We start from the raw sequence: 12500 nt of genomic DNA, 5'->3' as shown, positions 1-12500 counted from the left end.
TAGTAGTACAGTAGTTGTTGGTATCTGGTAACCGAAGCTGGTCAGATTGACATCTTTCTAGGACTGACGCTTGGTTTAAAGAGGAGTGCTTGGTTAGAATTTGTCTTAATGTCTTCTATGTACATGCAGTCTACAACATGAATATGAATGGTGAGAAATACATTTGTAGCTGTGAATGGGGTTGTGAATGCTTCTGTGATGCTTTCACTTGGCAGGATGGTGCAGCAGTTTGGGGTGGACTTTGAAAAGTGTATTGAGGGCTCAGGAGATCAGGTGGACACTGTGGAGCTGTCCGGCGGTGCCAGGATCAACCGCATCTTCCATGAGCGATTCCCCTTCGAGTTGGTCAAGGTAAACGGCGAGTTCTGTTCAACTTCCAATACTGTTCAGATTAAATTGGCTTTGAGAAGTACTAAGTGTTGTCCTGGAAGTAACGTTGCATGCCTATAATGTTAATGATCAGGTGGCGCAGCATAACACTGCATGAATGGTATGGATATGCGCATGTCACACCAAAAAGGTAAAGAAAGCTGGCTTGTGTCTGTCCATGTACCCTGGGCTTGAGAATTACTATGGCTACTGTACCTAAAGCTACATTGGCCTTTAAGATTTTTGACAATGCCAGTCGACTTCATTTAGGCCTTCATTGAGTTGCTCAGAGTTAAGAAGGGCATGAAAGCCCACGTGTCAGTTCTTATAGAATTGGTATAGCCTGAGGTTATTTTTACAGTTCATTTTACAGGAGGTAAAACTGCTGTAATATTGACAAATGCAGGTCCATGTAGTGTAAAATTTACTCAGAAGACTGACCTGAATAATTTGTTTCATTGGCAATTTTTGATTTCATATTTTAAAGCTTTTTAAACCACAACTGTAGCCTAAACTGCATTAAATTCAATGAGCCTAAATGCCTAACGGAGCAGTTGTCATTAACACATGGCAATTTGTGACACATACATCTAGAGCTGCCAATGCGACCTGAAACATCGATTAAAATGGAAGCATATCTACTCCTTCGTATCGGGACAAATAAAACAAGCTTCAACTCTTATGGTTTTTCAAAGGTGATGCTGAGAGCAAGTATTTAGCTACTCGTTCAGAAATATCAGCAAGAATTCTACGCCTGTAAAATTCTGTTTGAATTCATCCTGCCTGAATAGCTAGTTTGCAGTGCTACATCAAAGAAAATATCACACATCCAGACAGGTCATTTCAGATTTGTCTGGATGTAATATTTTTAAACAGTGGGTGTTTTACTTCAACTCAGCGGAACGAAAGCATGTGGTCTTTGTTGAAGTCATTTTTTTTTGTCTCTGTTAAATCAGCACAGGTGATACGGTGGCAGTGCACTTTATTTAGAAAGCTCCTAGGATGTAGCACGTTTTCTCAAAGGTTATAACAGTGTCCCTGTGTTTGAGTCACACTGAGCTAAATACCACAACCATGCTGGAGTCAAATCCTATCAAAAAGAGTCTCTCTCACACTTACACACATACACTCTCTCGCTCTCGCTCTCTCTCTCGCTCTCGCTCTCTCTCTCTCTCTCTCTCTCTCTCTCTCTCTCTCTCTCTCTCTCTCTCTCTCTCTCTCTCTCTCTCAGATTGTGTTTGACGAGAAGGAGCTGCGGCGAGAGATCAGTCATGCCATCAAGAACGTCCATGGTGTCAGGCAAGTGGAGCCTCAATGATGGCCTGCACTTAGCTGCCCTGCGGGGGCTGCTGGCTGGCGGGACCACCACGATCTTCCACCTGTTGCTCACATACACACACATTCTAGTCCACTCTCACACTCTCTCGTCTCACTATTGTTGCCCCTTTTCGTATTTTCACACTCACACAGTAGCTCAATATTACTCTGTGTCTCTGCCTGTCTATCTCTTTTTCCTGTCTCTCTCTCTCTCTCTCTCTCTCTCTCTCTCTCTCTCTCTCTCTCTCTCTCTCTCTCTCTCTCTCTCCTCTCTCTCCTCTCTAACCTCTCTCTCCTCTCTCTCTCCCCTCTCTTCTCTCTCTCCTTCTCTCTCTCTCTCCTTCTCTCTGTCTCTCTCTCCTTCTCTCTCTCTCTCTCTTTTCTCTCTCTCTCTCTCTCTCTCTCTCTCTCTCTCTCTCTCTCTCTCTCTCTCTCTCTCTCTCTCTCTCTCTCTCCTTCTCTCTCCTCTCTCTCTCTCTCTCTCCTTCTCTCTCTCTCTCTCTCCTTCTCTCTCTCCTTCTCTCTCTCTCTCCTTCTCTCTCTCTCTCTCTCTCTCCTTCTCTCTCTCTCTCTCTCTCTCTCTCTCTCTCTCTCTCTCTCTCCTTCTCTCTCTCTCTCTCTCTCTCTCTCTCTCTCTCTCTCCTTCTCTCTCTCTCTCCTTCTCTCTCTCTCTCTCTCTCTCTCTCTCTCTCTCTCTCTCCTTCTCTCTCTCTCTCTCTCTCCTTCTCTCTCTCTCTCTCTCTCTCCTTCTCTCCTTCTCTCTCTCTCCTTCTCTCTCTCTCTCTCTCCTTCTCTCTCTCCTTCTCTCTCTCTCTCTCCTTCTCTCTCTCTCTCTCTCTCTCTCTCTCTCTCTCTCTCTCTCTCTCTCTCTCCTTCTCTCTCTCTCTCTCTCTCTCTCTCTCTCTCTCTCTCTCTCCTTCTCTCTCTCCTTCTCTCTCTCTCTCTCTCTCTCTCCTTCTCTCTCTCTCTCCTTCTCTCTCTCTCTCTCTCCTCTCTCTCTCTCTCTCTCCTTCTCTCCTTCTCTCTCTCTCTCTCTCTCCTCTCTCTCTCTCTCTCTCTCTCTCTCTCTCCTTCTCTCCTTCTCTCTCTCTCTCTCTCTCTCTCTCTCTCTCTCTCTCTCTCTCTCTCTCCTCTCTCTCTCTCTCTCCTTCTCTCTCTCCTTCTCTCTCTCTCTCCTTCTCTCTCTCTCTCTCTCTCTCCTTCTCTCCTCTCTCTCTCTCCTTCTCTCTCTCTCTCTCTCCTCTCTCTCTCTTCTCTCTCTCTCTCTCCTTCTCTCTCTCTCTCTCTCTCTCTCTCTCTCTCTCTCTCTCTCTCCTTCTCTCTCTCTCTTCTCTCTCTCTCTCTCTCTCTCTCTCCTCTCTCTCTCTCTCTCTCCTTCTCTCTCTCTCTCTCTCTCTCTCTCTCTCTCTCTCTCTCTCTCCTTCTCTCTCTCTCTCTCTCTCTCTCTCTCTCTCTCTCTCTTCTCTCTCTCTCTCTCTCCTTCTCTCTCTCTCTCTCTCTCTCTCTCTCTCTCTCTCCTTCTCTCCTTCTCTCTCTCTCTCTCTCTCTCCTTCTCTCTCTCTCTCTCTCTCTCTCTCTCTCTCTCTCTCTCTCTCCTCTCTCTCTCTCTCTCTCTCTCTCTCTTCTCTCTCTCTCTCTCTCTCTCTCCTTCTCTCTCTCCTCTCTCTCTCTCTCCTTCTCTCTCTCCTTCTCTCTCTCTCTCTTCTCTCTCTCTCTCTCTCTCTCTCTCTCTCTCTCTCTCTCTCTCTCTCTCTCTCTCTCTTCCTTCTCTCTCTCCTTCTCTCTCTCTCTCCTCTCTCTCTCTCTCTCTCTCTCCTTCTCTCTATCTCTCTCTCTCTCTCTCTCTCTCTCTCTCCTTCTCTCTCTCTTCTCTCTCTCCTTCTCTCTCTCTCTCCTTCTCTCTCTCTCTCCTTCTCTCTCTCTCTCCTTCTCTCTCTCTCTCTCATCTATTTTTCACTAACTCACTCACTCACTCACTCACTCACTGTGTATCGCTCTGAGGCGTATCTGAACTGTCTAATCAGCTTTCTCCCACAGAGCCTGAACCCTCTCATCCTTGTTGTTTGTTTTGTTGTACTGACAGCAGCTAAACCTGTTTCATTTTCCTCTTTTCTCTCCTCACTTCTCACTCTCGTCATGCTCTCACTTTGCTTCCCTCTGTCTCCCACTTTTCTTCTCTTTCGTGTGCTTTGCCACAGTCTTTTCACCTTTTTGCTTCCGTTTCTCACTTTTTGCTTTTTTTTTTTTTTTTTTGGGCCATTTTTTTTCTGTTTGCTGCTACTAAATGTTTTCTTTATTTGCTGTTTACTCTTCATTTCTCTGCTTTCTTCCGACCTGTCTGTCTATTTTTTCTACTGCTTTCCTTCATCTATTTGTTTATGTCTCAGTACCTTTTCTTTGCCTATCTCTCTATTACTTGTCTGTCTTTATGCTCCTCTGTCTTTCCTCTTTCTCTTTGTCCTTTTCTTTCATCCTTTCTTTCTTTGCTTTCTGTGTGTCTGTCTGTGTTCCCCCCGTCTGTACGTCTGTCTCTGTGCATTTTTTGTCATCCGGGCTGTGTGTCTTCCTGTATGTTCTCAGAACTGGCCTGTTCACTCCAGACCTGGCGTTTGAGGCTATCGTGAAAAAGCAGGTCGTAAAGCTGAAAGAGCCGTGTCTCAAATGTATCGATCTGGTCATTCAGGAGCTCATCAACACGGTCAGGCAGTGCACCAACAAGGTACTGCAGTGCCCCCTGGCCCGGCCACAGGGGTGGGCCGTTCTTCCTGGGGTCACACTGCCCTGAAAGCAGGCCAGATGAAGTGTCTCTGCAGCCTGCCTTCAAGGCACAATAGAGAGGGGGAGTTGAAAATAGACTCTGGACTGCAAGAGTGATAGATGTAGATACAGTTGTGTCGGTGTGACCCCTCAGCTTGCCGGCCACCCTGTGCTCAGGTCCTGCTGTCGTGTGGTGGGGTGTTGTGGTGGTCTTGTGCAGAGGAAACCCACTTGTTTCAGATCCAAAAAGGGGGGCAGGCTGCTGGGGCACATCTTGCTGAACTTGTAGGTGGGTGTGGAGGGTCTGGTGGATAGGGCAGCAATGACTGGTCAGAGAAAATGTTCATTTTGATTTATATAAGAAATGTAGATGTGGATTTTTATCGATGCTGCACTGTTTATGTAGGAAAAGCAGCCTATAAAGCTTTATGCACTCATTTCATACATTCGCCATACTGACATCCAATGTGAGGCAGAGGTGGGAATATTTTGGAAAAACTAAAGGAAGGCACAAAAGATGACTCATTGTATTACTGCAACTTACATCAACTTTTTATTGCGTTTCACGGTCACTTTTACATTCGAATAATGTTGGATGTAATTGAAATTGCACCTCCTGCAATTTGACAATTTCATTCTTTCAAATTATGATTTTGGTGATTACTCGTTCAGAACTGTATTACTGGTGCTAGTTAAGTGCACATCCATCATACTTGGTGCTTTATACTGTAATATAAATATTTGTTTTACAATCTTGCTCTCATATTGAGTTTCAGGATGGCGGATGAGTAAAATGAGCGTATAATGTATGATACAGTGATTCCAACAGATTTCAATGTACTGGAGCAAACATGGGGAGCATGATTGTTTATATTGTTTCATTTTGCCCTAACTCAAGAAATCACTTATAGCATCAGCAACAGGTGAGAAAGCAAAGGAGACATTAAATCAATTGTTTAACATTAGAAGAGTTAGTTGACCAGTCTATAGGCTTGCAGCGCTAATGGTGGAGTGGATGCCAAAGGCCTTTTCAGCCAGTAAAACTCAGCGTATGGATGTGTGAACCACTGCCTGCCCCCGTTTTTGACTGACATGGATGTGTGTTTATAGATTAGAGGTGATTAACTAACTAAACAAAGTCTTCTTTTCTTTACTCTTCCCTGTTGTACTCTTTCTCTCTCTGTCTCTATTCCTGTTTCTTTTTTTGCCCAATCCCTCATTCCTGGCACCCCTCACCTCAGAACTGGGTTGTTCACCCCCGACCTTGCTTTTGAGGCCATCGTGAAAAAGCAGATCCTCAAACTCAAATCACCCAGTCTGAAGTGCGTCGACATGGTGGTGTCGGAGCTCACCACCCTCGTCCGGAAGTGTGCTGACAAGGTAACCAGGAGGGAAAGCAAACCTGGATTAGGGAATGGAAGACTTTCCCACCTTCCTGGTGGCATTTACGTGCCTCACGCCTCTTTTATATCACCCACTCACCCAATCAGCACCCATTTGTATAAGATAAGCCCCTCCTTTTAGCCATGCCCATCCTCAGTGTTTGGATTGTGCTTGGTCAGTTTCATGCCCAGCCATTTCTCCATTCAGTCACGACTCATGAGTCCTCCTTAGTCCCACCCAATAACATGCTGATTGCACTGGAAAAGAATCTGTACCGTTTGTGGAAAGTCCCTTCTCCTGCCCGTTCCTGCTATATTCTCCTGCCAGCTCACTGAAGCCTTTCGTTTATTATCCTCTGTCCCTTCTCACTCTTTCCATGCCTGCCTTTACCCACACTCATTTAAAGTATGGGAGGAGATGTCTAGAACTGATGATACTTGCATCAGTATTTAATTATTCATTCATTCTTTTAGTTTATTTGTTCATTCACTTATTGTTATACTTGTATTTGTTGCTATAGCTACATCAGTGTGAATTATGTGCCTGTTTAAGGCCTGTAGATACTACAGAAGAGCAGTAAATCTTGTAGTGTTTCTTCTGTAGCTTTTGCTTCTGCAGTATTCACATAGTGTACCATAGTGTAGTGTGCAAAAATGAGAGGCTACTCTTTCATTTATGTAATTTTTCTCCAAGTATTTCTGAGGAGTTTACATATGAGACAATCCACCTGCGTAGGGATGGGGAAGGTCAAAGAAAACTGTGTAGGTGAGAGTGAAGTTGAGAGAATTGGAGAAAATTTGGTTCCTAACAACCCAGTAACATCTAGTAGACCACCAATGATGTCGCCATCCGATAAATAGCTTTTTCATCTTGAGTGAGAGAAGAAAAGTGTTTCTGTCCGTCCTTCCACTGTGAGAAGACTCCTCATTATGGGTCTGAAAGGATGTGTCGCTGTCGAGAAGCCCTTACTGAGAAAAGGAGATGGACAAAATAAGAAAATTTGCTAATCACACAAAGAAGCTGTAGGTGTTTTTCAGAGCAGTGGAGTGACCACCCCCAGAACTCAAGCAGAAAAGGCAACCAGCTTCTAAGACTGAACTTTGGAGGTTGCAGATTTCTTTGAGAAACTGAAACTCAAGTTTCCTGTAAAGAATGGAAGCTGTGACCAAGACAAAAGGTGGACATGATAAATGTAGAAAAGAAGGAACATGCATGTGTGAATGTATAAAAGGATTAAAGGAAGAGTGGGCTGTGACTTTTGTAGAATACTTTGTATTAGCAATGCTGTTTGAAGCTCACCTCTCCAGGTTTAATAGGGTTCACTAGGGAGTCTAATAGTACTGTTATTGCAGTATCATGATGCGTCGTGAAATGTCTGACCACATGATTAATATCATACTTTGAGCTACTTGGCGATGCGCAGCCTTAGTACAGCTCTGCTTGTGTTTTTGAGAAGCAGCTGGAGACAGAAAAGCTCGTCTCCCCAGAGGCTGGTCTGCCGGTTGGTTAGCAGCAGACCTGTAGCCGTAGCAACGGGGGAACCTCAGTGCCGCTCTATTCACTGCCCCAGGCTCCTGTTGCCACTGTTTCCGTAGCAACAGGGCTCACCTGCCACCTTGTGGAAGGGAGATGAACTGCATCCTTTACTATTTATTTATATATTTATTTATTTATTTATTTATTTTTCAACTGTCCTTTTAACCTTTCGTCTTAAACTAGCGCAGGGTGTCCATGTGCAGATTTGGGGAGCGTTAGTCCTGCACAAATTGGTTATTTTCACCTGATTCAACTCAGCAGTCAGTGGGGGATATATTTAACAGAACATAATTTTCTCAGCCAAGTAACTTAAAGGGGAATTCCGCTGATTTTTTTCAATATTTCCACATTCAGTGCTTAACTTGTAAACAGGGTAATTTAAAGTGGATTGATGTGAAATGCTTTGCACTATTGAAACCTACCAAGTCAGAATTAGTCACAGCAGTAGTGATGGGAACCAGGCGTCCAAAGACTGCAGTGCCTGTGAAACCTACTTTATGGAAAGCTTTTCTCACAAAAACAGTTATGAATATGATGCCTGATGCCTGAGACATAGTTTTGCGAAGCTTTTGGCTTGATTTATTTATTTATTTATTTATTTTATTCCTTGTTATCACCACTGCTGTAAAGAGATCTGGGCTGCAGAGTTTCTCTACAGTGACCCATTTCACATCAAACCACACTGAATTCATTTGTGGACATCTCAGCAATTGAATTATGCTGAATTTTAAAAAAATGTGTGGGATCCATCTTTGAGCTCAAAGTCAAGCCCTGTCAGGGTTTCTCTTATTAGGCAGGCCTTTATTTTGGCTTAAGTTATCTGAATAAATTCTTTGCTACATAGGTCTAGTAGGTTTCAGAACAGGGAAATCACCCAACTGTACTGGACTTCGCCCAGGACCAGGACACATCTGAGCTTGCAACTGTTACAAACACTCTGTCTCTCTTTCGGTCTCATACTGTCCGTCACACACATCTCTCTCTCTCTCTTTCTCTCTCTCTTTCTCTCTCTCTCTCTTTCTCTCTCTCTTTCTCCCCTCTCTCTCTCTCTCTCTCTCTTCTCTCTCTCTCTCTCTCCTCTCTCTCTCTCTCTCTCTCTCTCTCTCTGCATTTGCCTTTGACGCCACTAACATCTGGCAGAAACAGCAACTTGACCACAGCCATCACTCTCAGCTACAGAAGACTATATTTGTGATGTTCATCTCAAATATAGATTTTTTTTTTGTATATGATAATTAGGTTCATTTTAAGTTGTGTTCATTTATTTCTGTGATATTGTTCCATATTTTACATGTAAATTCCTCGTTTAGTATAGTTTGTTTCAGACATACAGTCCTGTGACTTCTATTAACTGAGCCGATTCTTTCGTAGCTGGTGGTGAGCGCTTTACCGGCTGATTGCTCTTTTGTATGCGTGCGTGTGTATATGTACACACCCACACTTGCACGGAAGCTTAATCCACCAGTTTATGCCAAACACAAGTGTGTCCTCTTTCACGCTTTCACTCTGACCTGTCCTGACCTGAGGGGAAAGAGAACATGCTTGTGGTTGTTTGTGGTTGTGGTCAGCTTTTGCAGACTTGCAGCCTTCAGCACTGAGTGTATGCGTGCAGTATATGCTGTAGTCTGCAGTATTGTGTTTGTGTTCACAGCTGGGCTCCTACCCCCGACTTCGAGAGGAGACCGAGAGAATAGTCACTACACACGTCAGAGAGAGAGAGGGCAAGACCAAGGACCAGGTGACACATACTTACATACTGGGGTCTGACCGATTTGGTAATATTGGTATTGGTATTTGGTACCAGCGAAATGACACACATCTGGATACCTCATATTGATACCACAGCAAAACCAGCAATTCTGTTCAGTAGAGCTTTACTAAACACAATGTGTCATCATTAGCACTTAAAATAAAGTGTAGTACTTAACAAAAGTAAGCAGTGGTCTTGATTAATTACAATAATTATTGTTTATTTTCGCATATATTGTGGTATTTCGACTGTACAGTTTTAAGGATAAAGCTACTAGAATTGCCCACTAAATACTGTGAGGGGAATATTGAGAAATTTCTACACTGCAAAAGTTATATTTTAGCAAATGTAGTCATCTTAAATCAAGTTGAGATAGATACAGTTTGTAATTTTGAGGTTGTTAAAAAATAGTACAGCTTTTATTAACTTATTTACATTTTAACTTATGTATGTATTTCATTGTGCGCTCTGCTTTCTTATTGGTAGTATTTTGGCAATTGGCAATGCTGTTACTGCAGCTGCACGTTTAGACTCCATTGTCATGTTATTGTCCTCTCATGTCTGTGGACGTTTCCAAGTTTCCTCTAATTGTACTATCATACAGAAATGTGCAGCCAACTTTGACTCTGTAATGTTGATACCACAAAAAATAGTTTAGCTTGTTTTTTTACCTTCTTTTTTTCATTTTGATATTGGCTTACCACTGAGTTATTGGTTCATCAAATAAACAGTGCTTTAACTGTGCGGTTTCATTTCAAAAATCAACAAAGCGTAATTTGTAAAGGGCACATTTGCATACTACTGTGAATGTCTTTTCAATTCCACTTTAATCTTCCTTCAGGTTCTGTTGCTGATTGACATTGAGCTGTCCTACATCAACACCAACCATGAAGACTTCATTGGATTTGCCAAGTATGTGAATCCACATATTCATCTGCTCCACTGCCCCAGCGTTTGTTCCCCAGGCCTTAATCCTGGGGTCATATGTGTCTCAAAGGCTGATACTAATGTAGCCTGTGGCTTGTAGCCTGGACTAGCCCTCTAAACCAAACTACTTCTTGTAGTGTATGGCTTGAGCAGGAGGTCCAACATAATAAATGTCGTTATAGCAGTACTTCAGCCAAAAATATCAAGCCTGACTTCACAGTTGCTGAAAGGAAGGAAATTGGCATGACTTCATGAAGAAGAGTAGGTCCTGCTGAAGTTCTATTCGTTGTTAGCTCATGGTGGCTTGTCGTGATGTTTTCCTTTGAAGGAATTAAGCAAGACGAGTCAGACCACTTGTCTTGACCACTTCCATGTTTCTCACGCAGAGATCTGAAATACGCATGGGAAAACCCATTGAGCAGTGTCCTCCATGCTAGGCTAACCCCCTGCATGGTCTGCAGTGCATGAATGAAGAAGAAAAAGAAGTAACTTTTTGATTTTGATGAAAATGAACTAGTTTCTAAAGAACTTCTTTGCATGACAAGGGTAGTCAAGGTAGGGTTAGGGTCATTTTTGGGAAATCCACCCATTTTTCACGATTGCTACATACTTTTAATCATTGAAATGTAAACAAAGCCGTTCATGTTTTGATGTGAAATGCTTTGTTGTAGAGAATCTTAATGAATCAAATTTCTTTACAATAGTGGGAACCAGGGATCACAATGTCTAAGACACAAATATATTTTATTTACTATTCAAATTGACAGTAATCCTCCTGAGTTTTAATTTGTAATATTAGCTACATTCACATTACCGGGTTGAAGTAGCACAAATCCCTTCTTTTGCCCTAATGTGACTAAGATCTGATGCTTTCAGGGCTGTGTGGACCCGCAAATCTGATCTTTTCAAATCTGCCCTGAGTCACTTTGTGGTACTAGATCAGATATGTATCCGATTTGTGGTCATGTGACCTTAATGTGACGCTCAGATAGGAATTCATGTGCTTCTTTCCACTGCGCATGCACCATCATTCAACATTACCATGGCAGCAGCGCCGAACAGAAGTTAAAGCCTGGCAACGGTGGAAAAGCAACACATCTCGCCCTTTTCACCTTCGTCTCACTTTAATAATGAACAGTTGAGAGCTGTTAATTATCTTCACAGCGAAGGCTCGTTCTGCTTGTTAGTCTGTTGCTGATGATGCACGCGATTCATTGACGTGACCTGACGATACTGAGTAGGATGTGCGCATGTGGGGCATTTCAGGACGCCGGTTCATTTACATTAATGACCGATTTGAAGTACTTACCTAAACAAGTGTGAACCTGTGCGTCAGAGATCAGATTTGAGCAAAAAATCGGATTTGAGCAATGAGGCTTGTATTGTGAATGTAGCCATTGATTATGGTAAAGTAGGGCGAAATGCGAAAATATCGAAATACGAAGATCTCCATCATGAATGGGGTTTAAAAATACATTTAAAGCCAAAATTGAACCTCAAAACTATCATACTACAATGTCTCAGCCATCAGAAAGTGTGTTCATCAACATTTCATGTAATAACTTTCTGTGAAGGAGCTTCCACAGGCCCTAAATGCTTCAAACATCTGGCTCCCATCACCGCCACTGCAAATCTGACTGCAGGTTTCTCTAGAAAACAGCATTTTACATCATACCACTCTGAATAACAACTAAATAAATGTAATTATGAAAACATTTTTTTTTTGATAATTTTCTGCACCTAACAGTTGCAGTGAGTGCCTGGCATGGTGTTCAGTCACAGTTAGCAAAGCATAGGGAAGAGGCATAAGCAGAAGTTGCTGGTTGCATGTAAAGTACAGGTGGCTCCATGACATTTGATTTGGCACTGAGCCTGCGTGGGTGTGACCCCAAGGACCTGTTTGACCCCGCTCTCTGTGCATGTGTCCCTGTGCGCATGCAGTGAGTGCTACCGTCGCTCACACTAGCCATGTTAACGGTTTTCGTGACGTCACCTTTCAGTCTTGACCACCGAAGGCTGGATGACGGTACCCTTCCTGGGTACAGCAGTAACAGGTGGGCGAGCAGATCCACACCTACACGCACCTCCTTTAGCCTGGGTCATGTGACCCAGTTGACCAGCACTGGTCACTGGTGTTCAGTCGTGCAGTGCTGGTTCACAGCATGAAACAGTCTCAGATTTAGCTTGCGCTACAAACTGTTGTGGTTTTATCTTTTTGCAAAACAGAAAAAAGGAAGAATGTGTAGAATTAACTTCTTTTTTTGTTTCTTCCTTGTTTTCCTGTCTGCCTGTCCATCTCCCTCATTTTCTATTTAATAAGCATCTCAAATTTAGATAGCTTTGTTGGTGTGAGTTGTAATAAATACCCAAAGCAGTGACAGTAGAGCTTTATGCATGGAGTATATAGTATATGGAATAATACTGAAAATGAATAGACAGAGATTTATGTACAGAAAGAAAG

At 43.0% G+C, this 12500-nt stretch overlaps 1 protein-coding gene across 5 annotated transcripts in view; it reads left to right on the top strand.

The window, feature by feature from the left end:
• Positions 1-12500, top strand: part of dnm2a (dynamin 2a) — a 68657-nt gene that overhangs the window by 26161 nt on the left and 29996 nt on the right. For 3 of the 5 annotated variants that reach the window (XM_037542510.1, XM_037542507.1, XM_037542503.1), the window contains exons 8-12: positions 216-351; positions 1601-1668; positions 4267-4405; positions 9014-9100; positions 9954-10024. In XM_037542510.1, the coding sequence (XP_037398407.1) occupies positions 216-351; positions 1601-1668; positions 4267-4405; positions 9014-9100; positions 9954-10024 (501 nt within the window). Of the gene's footprint in view, positions 1-215; positions 352-1600; positions 1669-4266; positions 4406-5684; positions 5824-9013; positions 9101-9953; positions 10025-12500 lie in introns of all 5 variants that reach the window. The other 2 variants (XM_037542509.1, XM_037542505.1) reach the window with 1 other exon arrangement.

The sequence above is a fragment of the Pygocentrus nattereri genome, chromosome 1, assembly GCF_015220715.1.
Source record: "Pygocentrus nattereri isolate fPygNat1 chromosome 1, fPygNat1.pri, whole genome shotgun sequence".
Classification (NCBI taxonomy): domain Eukaryota; kingdom Metazoa; phylum Chordata; class Actinopteri; order Characiformes; family Serrasalmidae; genus Pygocentrus; species Pygocentrus nattereri.
The sequence above is the reverse complement of the archived record's forward strand: the minus strand, read 5'-3'. Positions and strand labels throughout refer to the sequence as shown.